The sequence below is a fragment of the Garra rufa genome, chromosome 10 (genome assembly GCF_049309525.1).
Source record: "Garra rufa chromosome 10, GarRuf1.0, whole genome shotgun sequence".
Lineage (NCBI taxonomy): Eukaryota > Metazoa > Chordata > Actinopteri > Cypriniformes > Cyprinidae > Garra > Garra rufa.
Genome location: NC_133370.1, coordinates 41,125,875 through 41,139,433, shown reverse-complemented (window position 1 = coordinate 41,139,433; position 13,559 = coordinate 41,125,875). Strand labels below are relative to the sequence as shown.

Sequence of the window (13,559 nt, the reverse complement as noted above, 5' to 3'; positions counted from 1 at the left end):
TCAGATTTCTAGATATAAGAATCACAACATTACACCTTTAAATGATTCAGTTTTGCCACCATGTGGTTGCAGAATATACTGCAGATAATTGCAGTTTCAGAGCACAGATTCACATGCAATTCAAAATACTATTCAACATATCAGTAAGAATATAACAGGTCGACTCTTTTCCTCTAGATTTAGTAGAACATGAACTCAGCAAGCCTTAATCAAAGCTACACAGTAAAACAAAAGGTACTTGTACTTTGTACAACCTGACGACCTAAGTTGAGTAAAAACAGTGCTCACATTGACTTATAAGATATTGTAGGACCACATACTAAACAGAAGCTAGCAACATTAGCTTGGCTTAGATCATAAACAACCTTTTTGCTTGAAAGAGTTAAAATGACCTCTTAAGTACCAGAAAAATAACTAAACATTTAGAAAAACAAAATTAGCAGCTAATAACTTACAGATTATGGCATGTCAAAGCTTCCCAAAGATAAGGGGACTGAGAAGAGTGAAGCATGTCAACACCTGACCTCCGGACATTTTCTCACACAGCGTGTAACAAACTTTTAACTGCTGTGTCCGCACATCACAACAGAGTGCCGAGTAGAAACCTGCGTTATAATCCATGAAGAAGAACATAAAAGAAACACTAAAGGAGATACTGACCCCAAGTGGAAAAATAAAGAAATGCACCGGCGAACTAATATAATACTATAGAACATAGAGGGACAGAATAATCTTACTGTTCAAAAACTTTTGACTGGTAGTGTATATGCAGATTCAAAAATAAGCCTGTTTCAAATAATTTCCATCCCTGAAAAAAAGGCTGAATATGACAAACTGGATGCTCAGTCTCTGGACAAGTCAGTGTTGAAAAGTATCTGAGAAATACTTGATTTTGTTTCCAAACTTAATTTCAGATTTTAATGGGAGCAGACTTACTCAAACAAACCACTTGATATTGCAAAGACATTGCACAGTGTGCTCCTCAAGCTTTCTTAAGGCCATTTCCTCTCAGATTTATTCAGAAACTGCACTTACGGAGTTATGGACCATCTTTCCTGGCTGATTTATGCATCACGGAACTGCACTGTCAGAGAATAGTTAATATATTCTTTACACAGTAAAACCAGTGTATTGTAAAATCAATACTACTGGCTTCTGTAGCACTAATGTGTCAAACTATGAAAGAGTCAGAGAGTTTTATAACAGGAACTATGGTATAAATGGAAATTTTATAAGCTCAAATTATTTTCAAGATGTATATTTCAAGTCTGTAATACAAAGGCTTGTACCATAAATGCAGTGTGACAGAATGCAAAATATATTAATGCGTCGTTATCCAATGATTTCTTTGTTTTTAGGTTTTTCAAGAACAGACAGACATCAGACAAAATGTTCTTTGTGAAGGGGGTCAAAACAACAAGAGTCACACAACAAAGGTGTACAGTTGTTTAGCATTGGCTCTACCTGTTTCTATGAACATTAAATTATAAACTATTTCACTATTTCTTATTTTCCCAGGGTCATTTATAAAAGATTGTGGGGAAATGAGCTAAAGGACAAAAAAAGGACAGAAACGGCGCTAAAGGCCGGAGAGGACAGAGCCATTCTGCTGGGTTTGGGAATGGTGCTCAGCTCAGTCATGATGTACTTTGTGATCTGTATCACCATGGTGCGTGCTTATGCAGACAGGTAGTGTTATATCATGCCTGCTACAATAATATTTTGCTGTGAACTAATGCTTAGAGCTGTATATAGGCCATTCTACGGAATTGGTTCAAAGTCAGATTGGTAAAACACACATTTTGTATGTATGCAAATTGTGTAATATCCTAGTAATTGTGCAGAAAGTTTTTGAATATTTGTCTTCTCCTCAAACTTGTCACTAACAAAACGCAGTAATATAATTTAATAAGATTGGTTACATTGACCTATTAAGATTTTGCTTACATCTACATTGTAAATATATATTTTTCTATTTTATTAAAACGTTTTCAGAGGTAAATCAATGACAATTTTAACAATATTTCAAATGTGCTTTATGAGATTTGTTGTATTTTGAATCCAATTTTTCTTTGAAAAAGGCAAAAAGTTGATCATACTGATTTCAAACTTAAAGGGGTCATCGGATGCCCATTTTCCACAAGTTCATATGAATCTTTAGGGTCTTAATAAAAAGTCTCTAATATACTTTGGTAAAAAATTCTCAATAGTACTGTAAAAAAACACCCTTTTACCTTGCCAAAATCAGATCTGCAAAATATCAGCTCATTTTATTGCATGGGCCCTTTAAATGCAAATGAGCTCTGCTCGCCCCGCCCCTCTCTGCTGTGGGATTAGAGGTGTAATGTTTACTTTAGCCACATTTAACCGCGTTTAGCTCTTATACTCCTTTCTGCTGTGGGTGAAGCTATATCACGAATGATTCACATGAACATAGACACATATGTAGATCGGGATGGGGGCTTTCCTTTTAAAACCCAAAGTAATGTTAATCCTCTGTGTCTTCAGCGGCTCAGATGTCGGGAGTAAATGACTACTGTTTTGTTCATTATTACATCCAACAAAAGAACACCTCAATCGCTCAGAGTCTTCCTCTGCACCTGAGTCGACACGATGGCGATCATACTCAGACTGTTTCAGGTCAGTGAGGGCGGGTCTAAGGTAAGACGCTCATGTCAATCAACTGTGTGCCATCAAAACGACAAGAAGCTGAGAATGACCTAATTTTAAAAAGGGAATATTACTTTTAAAGATTAAAAAAATACCACTGGGTGGATTTTTTTATCATTGTAGGGTAATTGTGTACACAAACTTCCAACGCACATTAATGTTCAAACAACATGTAAAAGTTAGATTGGCATCCGATGACCCCTTTAAGGATTCATTAGTTTGGATATACACTGAACCAAAACCAATCATAACATCTTAGTTGCTAATTCAGTATACTTTATTTTTAACAAAACATCCCATGTTTCGGTTGTGACTGCACATTTTAAGTAGTGACAGTAATGCTTTGGTAGGGACCACATTACGTTACAGAATTTTAACTTACATAATAAAACACTACTAAAACATACTAAAATACTAAACATTTCCATAACTGTACTAAAATTTAGTTTATTTCCCCCAAATAAAGGATTATGTGTTCCCTTTTGTCACTACCGAAACAATGATGACATGTTTCGGTCGTGACTGTTACACTTACAGTAAGAAAGGAAAGGATGTGATGTACAGAGGGCAGCCATATTGCTGCGGCACCCGGGGAGCAGTTGGGGGTTCGGTGCATTGCTCAAGGGTCTCACCTCAGTTGTGGTATTGAGGGTTATTCACTTCCCCCACCAACAATCCCTACCGGACCTGAGACTCGAACCTGAGACTCGAGACCTCTCTAACCATTAGGCCATGGCTACCCCATGTGGCCCAATGGTTTAAATCTCATTAAAATATCTGGTGGGATTTGAAAAAAGCAGTGGCAATATAAAAACCAAAGATTATCTGTGATTTGGAAGCTTTTGAACAGAGGTCTAACAAACTTGTAAGCACTTAGAGGGAACATTTATTGGCAGTTATAAAGAATAAAATGTTCTCTACAAATTTGACTTTTGGGGGTTAAATAATTTTCTATATGAATGTTTAGAGACAACTTTTTTTTGTACATTTTATCAAGTTTACTTTCTCATACTGATGCCTTGGTTGAATTGTAAAATTTTGTTCACAGCAACAGAATGTCTTGCAGGTCAAGTGGTTGCCCTGTCGAAAAAAAACAGCTAAAACCAGCCTAGGCTGGTTGGCTGGTTTTAGCTGGTCAACCAGTCTGGTTTTAGCTGGTCATAGCCACTTTCACCAGGCTGGTCATGCTTGGAAACCACCAGCTAAAACCAGCTACTTCCAGCTACGACCAGCCAACCAGCCTAGGCTGGTTTTAGCTGTTTTTTTTTCAGCAGGGTGAATAATTTTGATTGCAACAGTATGGGCAATTCTACAGAATTGGTGCAAACTGATGTCCCATTAGACCTAATGGCTGCCCCATGTGACAATTTTATAGAATAACACCCAAAGAAACAAGGATGTCACAACTGAAACTTCACCAAATGTTTCGGTCGATAGTGCAAATTTTAGATACTTTTGAACCTAGCTTAAAAATGCTAATCAGCACATGGTTAGCTAGCACAGCTCTGAACAGTTGTACACATCAAAAAACTAAATGTTATGGAATAATTCCCAAAAAAGTGTGTTTATTTATAGAAAAATGGTGTTCAGTAGTAACATTCTTTAAAGTTACACACAGATTTTCATACTTTTGCACACCTTTACCTCAAAATGATTGGACCTATCTACTCATCATGTAGCTAGGGGAGAGAGTGACATATAAATATTTCTAGATCATAAATGTAGGGGTGTAGTTAAAATCAGTCTCAGCCAATGTACTAAAACATACGCTGTTTCGATATTGACATGAAAAATGCGGGATTTTTTTTTTTTTTAGATAAAGTAATTCATATTTTACAAAGAAAATATTAAATAAATGTATCATTTTTTGAATCAAAAAGATACTTTTTAAAACAACAATGTAAAACAATACAAAAAATATTTCAATACTTCATTTTCATCTGTTGAAATTTAGGGGTTAGGGTTTGTGACAGCCACCTCCTAATTGCAATACCAACTAAATGAATTTTTTTTGTATATATTAAGCTAACTGATATTTTAAATATTATAATGGGTTTCAATAGATAATAGAAGGATCTTAGTAAAAATGTAAGATTTCAATACTTAAAGGTTGTATCAGTGATTTCAAGCCTGAAACATAAAGTGTCAAATTCAGCCTAGGGTCCGAGATACGCCAAAAAAACTATCGGTGCTACCAACGATTCCACAGAAAAACAAACAGTGTTCCAACCAATCAGCGTCAGGGGGTTGGTTTTGTGGACTTTCGCTCTGCCTCCCTCACATCCCTGCACCAGTACGAAAGTCCACAACACCAAACCCCTGACGCTGATTGGTTGGAACACTGTTTGTTTTTCTGTGGAAAGGTTGGTAGCACCGATTGTTTTTTTGGCATATCTCGGACCCTAGGCTGACCACAGAGATGCGTTTTTTTTTACAACCAATTTATGGGGCAGGCAGCGAGCGGATCATGAAGAAAGGTCAGCTGAATTTGACACTTTATTTTTCAGCCTAGAATCGCTGATACAACCTTTAAAGGAGTAGTTCACTTTCAGAACAAAAATTTACAGATAATGTACTCACCCCCTTATCATCCAAGATGTTCCTGTCTTTCTTTCTTCAGTCGCAAAGAAATGATGTTTTTTGAGGAAAACATGCCAGGATTTCTCTTCATATAATGGACTTCTATGGTGCCCCCGAGTTTGAACTTCTAAAATGCAGTTTAAATGCAGTTTCAAAGGGCTCTAAATGATCCCAGCCGAGGAAGAAGGGTCTTATCTAGCAAAACGATCAGTCATTTTCTAAAAACATTTACAATTTATATACTTTTTAATTTCGACACAGAGTACATACAGAGCTAGACAAGATGAGCATTCGAGGTTAAAAAGTATACAAATTGTAATATTTTTTAGAAAATAACCGATCGTTTTGCTAGATAAGACCCTTCTTTCCTTGGCTGGGATCATTTAGAGCCATTTGAAGCTGCATTTTGGAAGTTCAGATTCGGGGGCACCATAGAAGTCCATTATATGGAGAGAAATCCTGAAATGTTTTCCTCAAAAAACATAATTTCCTTACGAATGAAGAAAGAAAGACATGAACATCTTGGATGACAAGGGGGGTGAGTACATTATCTGTACTACTCCTTTAAATGATTTTTAAATGTGTTTTTGGTTATGGGACAGCAGTTTGCACCAATTCTGTAGAATGGCTCATATACTGTTGCAATCAAAATTATTCGACCACTTGACCTGCAAGATATTCACTGAACAAAATTGTATAAGACAATTCAACCAAGGCATCAGTGCACTGTAAAATCCAACAGTTTACCTTACTTAGATATAATTAGTTATTTTTACTTAGTTGTTATGTTTACTAGGTTTTATTAAGTTACAGCTACTTTCAAGGCAAAATAAACAATTTACTTACTGTTTTGAGTGACACTTACTTCAAATAATTAAGTAACCACAAAGGAACCAATGACATTAACACAACAGTAAGAGGCAGCAGTGCGCTAATTTGTTGCTAATATGCAACATAACAACAGAAGAAGAAAAGAAAAAGGAGGCGGGGCAATTCTCAGCCTAATAGACTTTTTACTAATTTTCTCCACTTAGGAAGTCATCTTTTTCTAGTTGCATTCAGTTTTTTCCCAAAGTTGTCTTGAATGTTAAATTGTCAACACAACTGAAAAATTAGAGAGAGCTCACTTAATAAATTGATGTTAATTTTCCTAAAATATTTTTTTTTTATTTCACCATTATAGTGGTTAGTGATCCCTTTAGTTGGGCACTTGGAACTTCATTAAAATGTTTATAATTCTCTTTCTATTGATGCAACATGAAGTCAAAATTATTTGGTTTCAAAGAAAGAGAAATAATAAATAAGATTGCTTTAAAAAGATGATCTTATTTAGAATTAAAACATTAGCTTGTATGCTTTTAATGTTAAATAATAATAAACTAACGCTTTATGATAAACACCATGTGAAGCTTTAATTGGGGTTGTTATAATCCTTTACTATTTGTGGCAATGTCTTGCCGCATTTGAGTCAGACACAGATTTTAACATTCAGCACACTAAACGCAACAATGGTAACAATTCCATTTCATTTATTTTTAGAAATTGTAACAATAATCATTTTATTTGCTCTTTTTGTTGTGCTACTGACACAAGACAAATAAAAATCAAATCAAATAAAAGCAAATAAAATCGGCAAATACAAAAACAACAGTAAAACAAAGCAAGTTCATAATTTATTCATGCCCCAATGCATTCTGGGAGTCAGTCATTCTAATTAGCATAGTTGCTCTCAATGTTGCTCAGATTACAGATTCAATTAAGTTAACAAAACTTAAATGACTCAAGCTAATTTAAATCAAAGTGAGTACGGAATACTTTAACTATATTAGTAGATAATACTTAAATTACACTAAATAAAGTTAAGTTAACATTACTTAATTGAATTAAGGCAACGAGTTTGCACAATTTAATTAAGTAAGATCAACAAATCACTTTTTACAGTGTGTGAGAAAGTAAACTTGATAAAAATGTGAAAAAAAAAAAAATTGGCTCACATAGAAAAAGTCAGATTTGTAGAGAACATTTTATTCTTTATAACTGCCAATAAACATTGCCTCTAAGGGCTTACAAGTTTCTTAGACCTCTATTCAAAAGCTTCCAGATCACAGATAATATTTGGTTTTTAGGTTGCCACTGCTTTCTTCAAATCCCACCAAATATTTTAATGAGATTTAAATGAAGAGTGAACAAGCCACTCAAGAACATTGTACAACTGATCCCTGAACCAAACTTCAGTAGGTTTGGATGGGTACTTCTGGATGGTTGCCCTGCTGGATAAAGTTCACTGATCATCAAGCTTCAGTCTCTACACCAAAGGCATCACAATCTTTGCCAAAATGGCCTACTTTACATAATCCATGATATCCTTCATGCAGTCAATATTTTCACTTTCTACAGCTGCAAAGCACACCCATAACAAGACTGGTCCTCCTCCATGTTTGACCATGGTAATGGTGTTCTTCTGCTCATAAGGCTTTTTTTGCACCACACATGCCACCAATTCATGGGTTAAAAAAGTTTCAGTTTGGTCTCATGACTCCAAAAACATTCAGTCAGAACTCTAAAGGTCTATTCAAATACATTTTAAAATTCAAGTCTGCCAAGGCTATGCTTGTTTAGTATTCTTCTTATACTCTGGATTTAAATGGTTTTCCTTCTTTCATCAGGTCAGCTCGCAAGTCTTTGGCAGCAAATCGAGGGCTTTTCTCAGTTGTTCTGATCAAACATTTTATTTCCTTTTGATGATACAACGCCCTCAAAGGTTTTCTGGTATGACACACTTTAAACGTATTAATGGGCTGTCAGCTGTGTCTCTATTTAGTGTCTTCAAGTCTTGTAGCCACAGACTTTTTAATGTAATAAAACAGTTTCTTCATTCTGGCTTTTTTGAGAGCTCTTGTCTTGATGGTATTTGCTGTCAAATACTGTGTATGTACAGAATGTATAACAGCTAACACAAAATTCTTTCTGCTGTGAAATCCATTGTATTGACAGACAAAACCACCTATATTGTGCTAAACTCCACTCTAGCAGACAAATGTTCAACCCATTATTTTTAAGTCTAACTTTTTCTTTCAAAAGTTTTCTTTTTTGTATTCTAGTGTATTGACAGATGAAACCACCTGCAATGTGCTAAACTCCACTCTAACAAAGGATATCAATTGTTCGTACAACTGTGGCTCTGACTGCTGGCAAAGCTCTAAGTACCCCTGTCTACAGGTCTACGTCAGCCTGAACGCCACTGGCCGCATTGGGCTGCTCTCTCACAGTGAGGAGATGCTGGACGTTAGTTCTGAGGTGAATCGTTCAACAAACTGAGGAAGACCATGGAGTGAAAAAACTTGTAATTTACAGTACTTTCTCCTAGACAGCAATAAGAATAAACCGAGACCAAATTGAACATTTTCAACAGTTAGAGTCAATTTAAACTCAATTACAGTGCCTTGCGAAAGTATTCACTCCCCTTCATTTTTTCCACTTTTTATGTTGCAGCCTTATGTTAAACTGCTTTCACATTTCACATCAATCTACACTATATACATCAGAATGGCAAAGCAAAAACTGGTTTTTAACATATTTGCAAATTTATTAAAAATAAAAAACTTAAATTATTCCATTCCATATCTGGAACAGCTGAAATTTAGCTCAGGAGCATTCATATTGCTTGTAGATGTTACTACACTTTGAAACTGTGGCAAATTCAATTGAATGGGTATGATTTGAAAAGGCACACATGTCTTAAAAGGTCTAACAGCTGAAAATGCATATCAGAACAAAAACCTGAGGTAAAAAAAAAACTGGCTATAGAGCTCAGAAACAGGATTGCATAAAGCCACAGAATGAGTTTAGAAAAAATTCTGCTGCATTGAAGGTTCACAGAAGCATGTAGTCTCTGTTACCCCGTAATGGAAGAAGTTTGAAACAACCAGGACTCTAGAGCAATTGATGGAGAAGGGTTTTGGTTAGAGTGGTAACCATGATCCTGATGGTCACTCTAGTTGAGCTCCATGATCATATGTGAAGATTGGAGAAACCAGCAGAATGACAAACATCACTGCAACACCTCACCGATCTGTTTTTTTTTTTTTTTTTTTTTGGCAGTGTGACAATCCTCAATCCAAGGATTGACACATGAAAACACACTTGGAATTTGCAAAAAAGCACCCGAAGTCCCGCAGACTGTGAAAAACAACATTTTCTGGTCTGATGAACCTCAATTTCAAGCATCATGTATGAAGGAAACCAGGTACTGCTCATCACCTGCAGAGTACCGTCCCAAAAGTAAAGTGTGCTGGTAGCAGCCTAATGCTGTGGGGCTGTTTTTCAGTGGCAGGGACTGAGGGACTCATCAGAGTAAAAGGAAAGCTCAGCACAGCAAATTATAGAGATAGCCTTAATTAAAACCCAACCCAGAGCATTCAGATCCTCAGACTGAGCAGAAGGTTCACCTTCCAACAGGGCAATGACCCTAAGCACACAGCAAGAGTTTCTTATAGACAACTCTGTAGATGTTCTTGAGTGGCCCAGCCACAGCCTCGGCTTGAACCCAATTAAACATTTCTGGAGAAACCTGAAAATGTCTGCCAGCCCTCATCCAAGCTGACAGAGCTTGAAAGGTGAAGAGGTGGGGAAAAGAATGGCAGATAATTGCCAAATGCTGATGTACAAAGCTTGTCGCATAATACTCAAAAAGACTTGAGGTTGTAAAGGTGCTTCAGCTAAGTACTGGGTTAAGGGTATGAATACTTATGCAATGTACTTATTTCAGTTTTTTTTATTTTGAATTAATTTACGATTAATTAATTAAGTTGTGACAATTCTGTTTTTGCTTTGTCATTATTGTGTATGGAGTGTAGATTGATGTGGAAAAAGAAGTAATTTAAAGCAATTTAACATAAGGCACAACATGAAAAAAAAATGAATACTTTTGCAAACCAGTGTATATTCAAAAGTATTCAAAAGTAGCAGATTTCTATAACTAATAAATTATTATCTCTTAATACACATGTATGTAAACAATATTAAATAACTAACTCATGCCATTGTTTTTCCACAGTGTTTTTATGTGCCGAAATGCCAGAAGGACCACTCCGCCCTGCGTGTTATGATCCAGAATATTTCAGAGCATCTGAAGACACAGCAGCAGGTGACATGTTACCACGACTCCAGCGAGCATCAGGGCAGTATCCTTCTGAACCGTCTGTATGGCAGCAGTACAGTCTTCCACTCTCTCTTCTGGCCCTCCTGCATGTTATCTGGAGGAACTCTCATCATACTCATGGTCAAGCTCACTCAGTACCTTTCCATACTGTGCGAACAAATTGGCAAAGCCCCAAAGTGAAAGGGGCACAGTGATTGACAGACTTAGTGAAGTGAACGGAGCTTTCATTTCTCCTTCAAATGGTTTTCGGCCTCCTGCTGTTCAAGGATTGACTGGAAATTGATATGTTAGTCTTCCATGACTAAGCTATATTGTAACCACAACTTATATCTCTGAAGTGCTGCTGTATTCCAGATGGAGTTAGTGCTGTTCGGAGAAGGGCGTTATGCAGAATAATTATGCAATATAATCTAAACATTAAAACATCTGACCTTTTGACCTCTTAAAGTATTTTTGATAAATAATAATAATTGCAAAATAATTAATTTTATTTTAAATTACTGATTATTATAATTTATCAACATTTTTCAAATATATGAAATACCTTAATGTTTGACATTTGTTAATGTTTGGCTCACTGATAAATATGACATGTTCTTTTTATGTATCATATCAGATTGCAAGGGAATAACTTTAATTTCATACAGTATTTTAAGCAGTTTTCATTAAACCATTTTATAATTAATTGTTTCATGCAAGCTTTTTTGTTATTCAATTTGAATTCATTAACAATCCAACTGCTTGCAGTGCAGTGCATTTCTGAGTGATACAAAATATTCAACAGGAAAAATGTATGATGAGGTTTTATACAACAGGATTTAATCGATTGGATCATAAAAAGCTGGCATTTCAAAAGGAACAAGAACTGAATTTTCTGTATTGATTTTTCAAAGGTGTTTCACTCATATTTTGAATTAAGTTGTGTTTGAGGGTTGAAAGAGATGTCAGTAAACTTAACAAGTAATGTTTTTTAGGATATTATCTGTTTTTTCTTACTGTTATTAAAAAAGAAATAGTTCACTCAAAAATCCAAGATGTAGATAAGTTTGATTCTTCATCAGAACAGATTTAGAGAAATTTAGCATTGCATCACTGGACCCACTGCAGTGAATGGGTGCCGTCAGAATGAAAGTCCAAACAGCTGATAAAAACAAAACAATAATCCACAAGTAATCAGTTTCTTCTAGCTAAAATACTTTTTTCTAAGTCCTTTATCCATAATATTACGTTATACAGTGAAAAAATCGTCTTATCACAGAAAAATCACCATTTAAAAATCAAAAACTCCAAAACAGTTCTAAACTAATGTTGGTCAATCTTGATGTGAGAGAACAACAAAGGATGAACTTTTTAGGAAGCGTTATTATGAATTATAGACTTGTATTTTGGCCATAAGTGACAGTTTTAAGTTTAAATTATATATTAGTTTCTTACAAACTTGCAAGCATTTGTATTTTACTTAAGTTGTTAATAGAGCATTTTCACAAAGCGTCTTCTATTGGCTAAATTGGCGGAACAGAATGTAAACAATGCTACTGAACCAAACGAAACTCGCATATTTTACTGATTATTGCTGCTGAAAATGGTCAATTATTGTCATGTTTTGGGTTGTACTATTTTGTCGGATCGGAAAAAACATTTGGAGTACTATAGACTGCCACAAGTTGTAACAAATCAAGGAGAAGAGTGCCAAAAACATGTTTACCAGGAACAAAAGGTGTTTGTGGTTGGCCAAACTGAACCAGGATTTCCAGGGCAAGAATCTTGACAACATCGTTGTTGTCAACAGCAGAGCGCACACTGTTTTTTATTTATTTTACAAAATCACACTTATGACTCTACACAAATAAAAGTAGACCCTTTGCAGTCTTAAAATGACAAAGCATTTTTAGTTCTTTTCACGGTCATATGGAAAATAAATGAGACAGACCACACCAGTGGGACAACCCTGTTGTCGTGGGATGGTTTTCGACCCTAATAATGTGATATTTAGCCCCTGGAAGGTGTCTCTCACATTGTCCCACAACAACATTAAAATAGTGTAGATTAGTGTGCAATGTTTTATTCATTTGCCATATTTAATATTTGGGGCATCCAAGTTATTTGACATATTTGAACATTTTTTAAAGGGGTCCTATTGTGCTTTTTCACTTTTTGAATTTTAGCCTGTGTGTGGTGTGTATGTTTGGGCATAAAACACATCTTCAAAGTTGCAAATCTCAAAGTCCAATCCAAAGGGAGATATTTAGTTTTTGTTTTCCGGATGCTATGATGTCACAACGCGATCCATTAGAATATCATTCAAATAAATCCCACCTACGGAAATTCGAATCGGTGGCGGGTGAGGGCGGATGAGGTGGGGGATTTGCCTAACTTTAGCAATCCGATGTGTTTTTGTAAGAAAAATATCCATATTTAAAACATAAGAATCACTTTAATTTAGCTTGCAGAGTTGTACAGGGAACTTGTTGCATTGGGAAGGGGTGTGGCAGGACTGAAACGCCGTCTAAGCCGTTTGCCAATTGCAACGCAGTGGGACTGCTAACCAATCACAACACATTTCATTTTTTGGAAGGCAGGCCTTCATCAAACCCAGAACTAATCGAGCCATTTTTGCCAGCCTTGGGGGAAAGCTATTCTAATAATGTAAATTATGTGAAAAATAATGTTTTTTCGGACCACCAAGCATGAGAGCATGTTCTAGGGCAGGGGTCCCCAACCTTTTATGTACTGTGATTTTTTTTTTTTTTTTCCATGGGCTTCGGATATATACACGAATTAGCTTTGATGGTTTCATTGCTTCGTTTCATTTCTCATTGGTTTTTAATGTATTTTTGTCACATAGAAATGCACACAGTAAAGCACTGATTTTGAGCTAGAATGCAGGAAATTTATTGCTAATAAATTCAGTAATAAAAAATCTTTCTGTAATAAAAATCATTTTCTCCTTCTAAAACTGTTCTTACTTTCTTCTGTGGAACACAAAATATGTAACCAAACATATCTGGTTACATTTGATTTCTACTCTATAGACAAAAAATTACTGAATTTATCAAAGTATCTTCTATTATGTTCCACAGAATAAAGAAGTGATATTGAGTAAATTATGAGAATTTTCATTTTTGGGTATAATATCCCTATTAGTACT

General features: G+C 35.5%; 1 protein-coding gene across 1 annotated transcript; it reads left to right on the top strand.

Annotated features, from left to right (window-relative positions):
* Nucleotides 1-1,389: 1,389 nt before the first annotated feature.
* Nucleotides 1,390-10,591, top strand: kcnmb2a (potassium large conductance calcium-activated channel, subfamily M, beta member 2a). Its single transcript, XM_073848133.1, has 4 exons — nt 1,390-1,436; nt 1,519-1,689; nt 8,352-8,547; nt 10,307-10,591. Exons 1-4 carry the CDS (start codon nt 1,390-1,392, stop codon nt 10,589-10,591), a joined length of 699 nt encoding a protein of 232 aa, XP_073704234.1.
* The last annotated feature ends 2,968 nt before the right edge of the window (nt 10,592-13,559 follow it).

What these genes read in the sequence shown, in the direction of transcription:
- kcnmb2a (XM_073848133.1), top strand. Translation starts at nt 1,390, where the DNA reads ATGTTCTTTGTGAAGGGGGTCAAAACAACAAGAGTCACACAACAAAG. An exon ending in GTGCGTGCTTATGCAGACAG is followed by an intron (nt 1,690 to 8,351) that starts GTAGTGTTATAT and finishes TTTGTATTCTAG; the next exon opens with TGTATTGACAGATGAAACCA. An exon ending in TGCTGGACGTTAGTTCTGAG is followed by an intron (nt 8,548 to 10,306) that starts GTGAATCGTTCA and finishes GTTTTTCCACAG; the next exon opens with TGTTTTTATGTGCCGAAATG.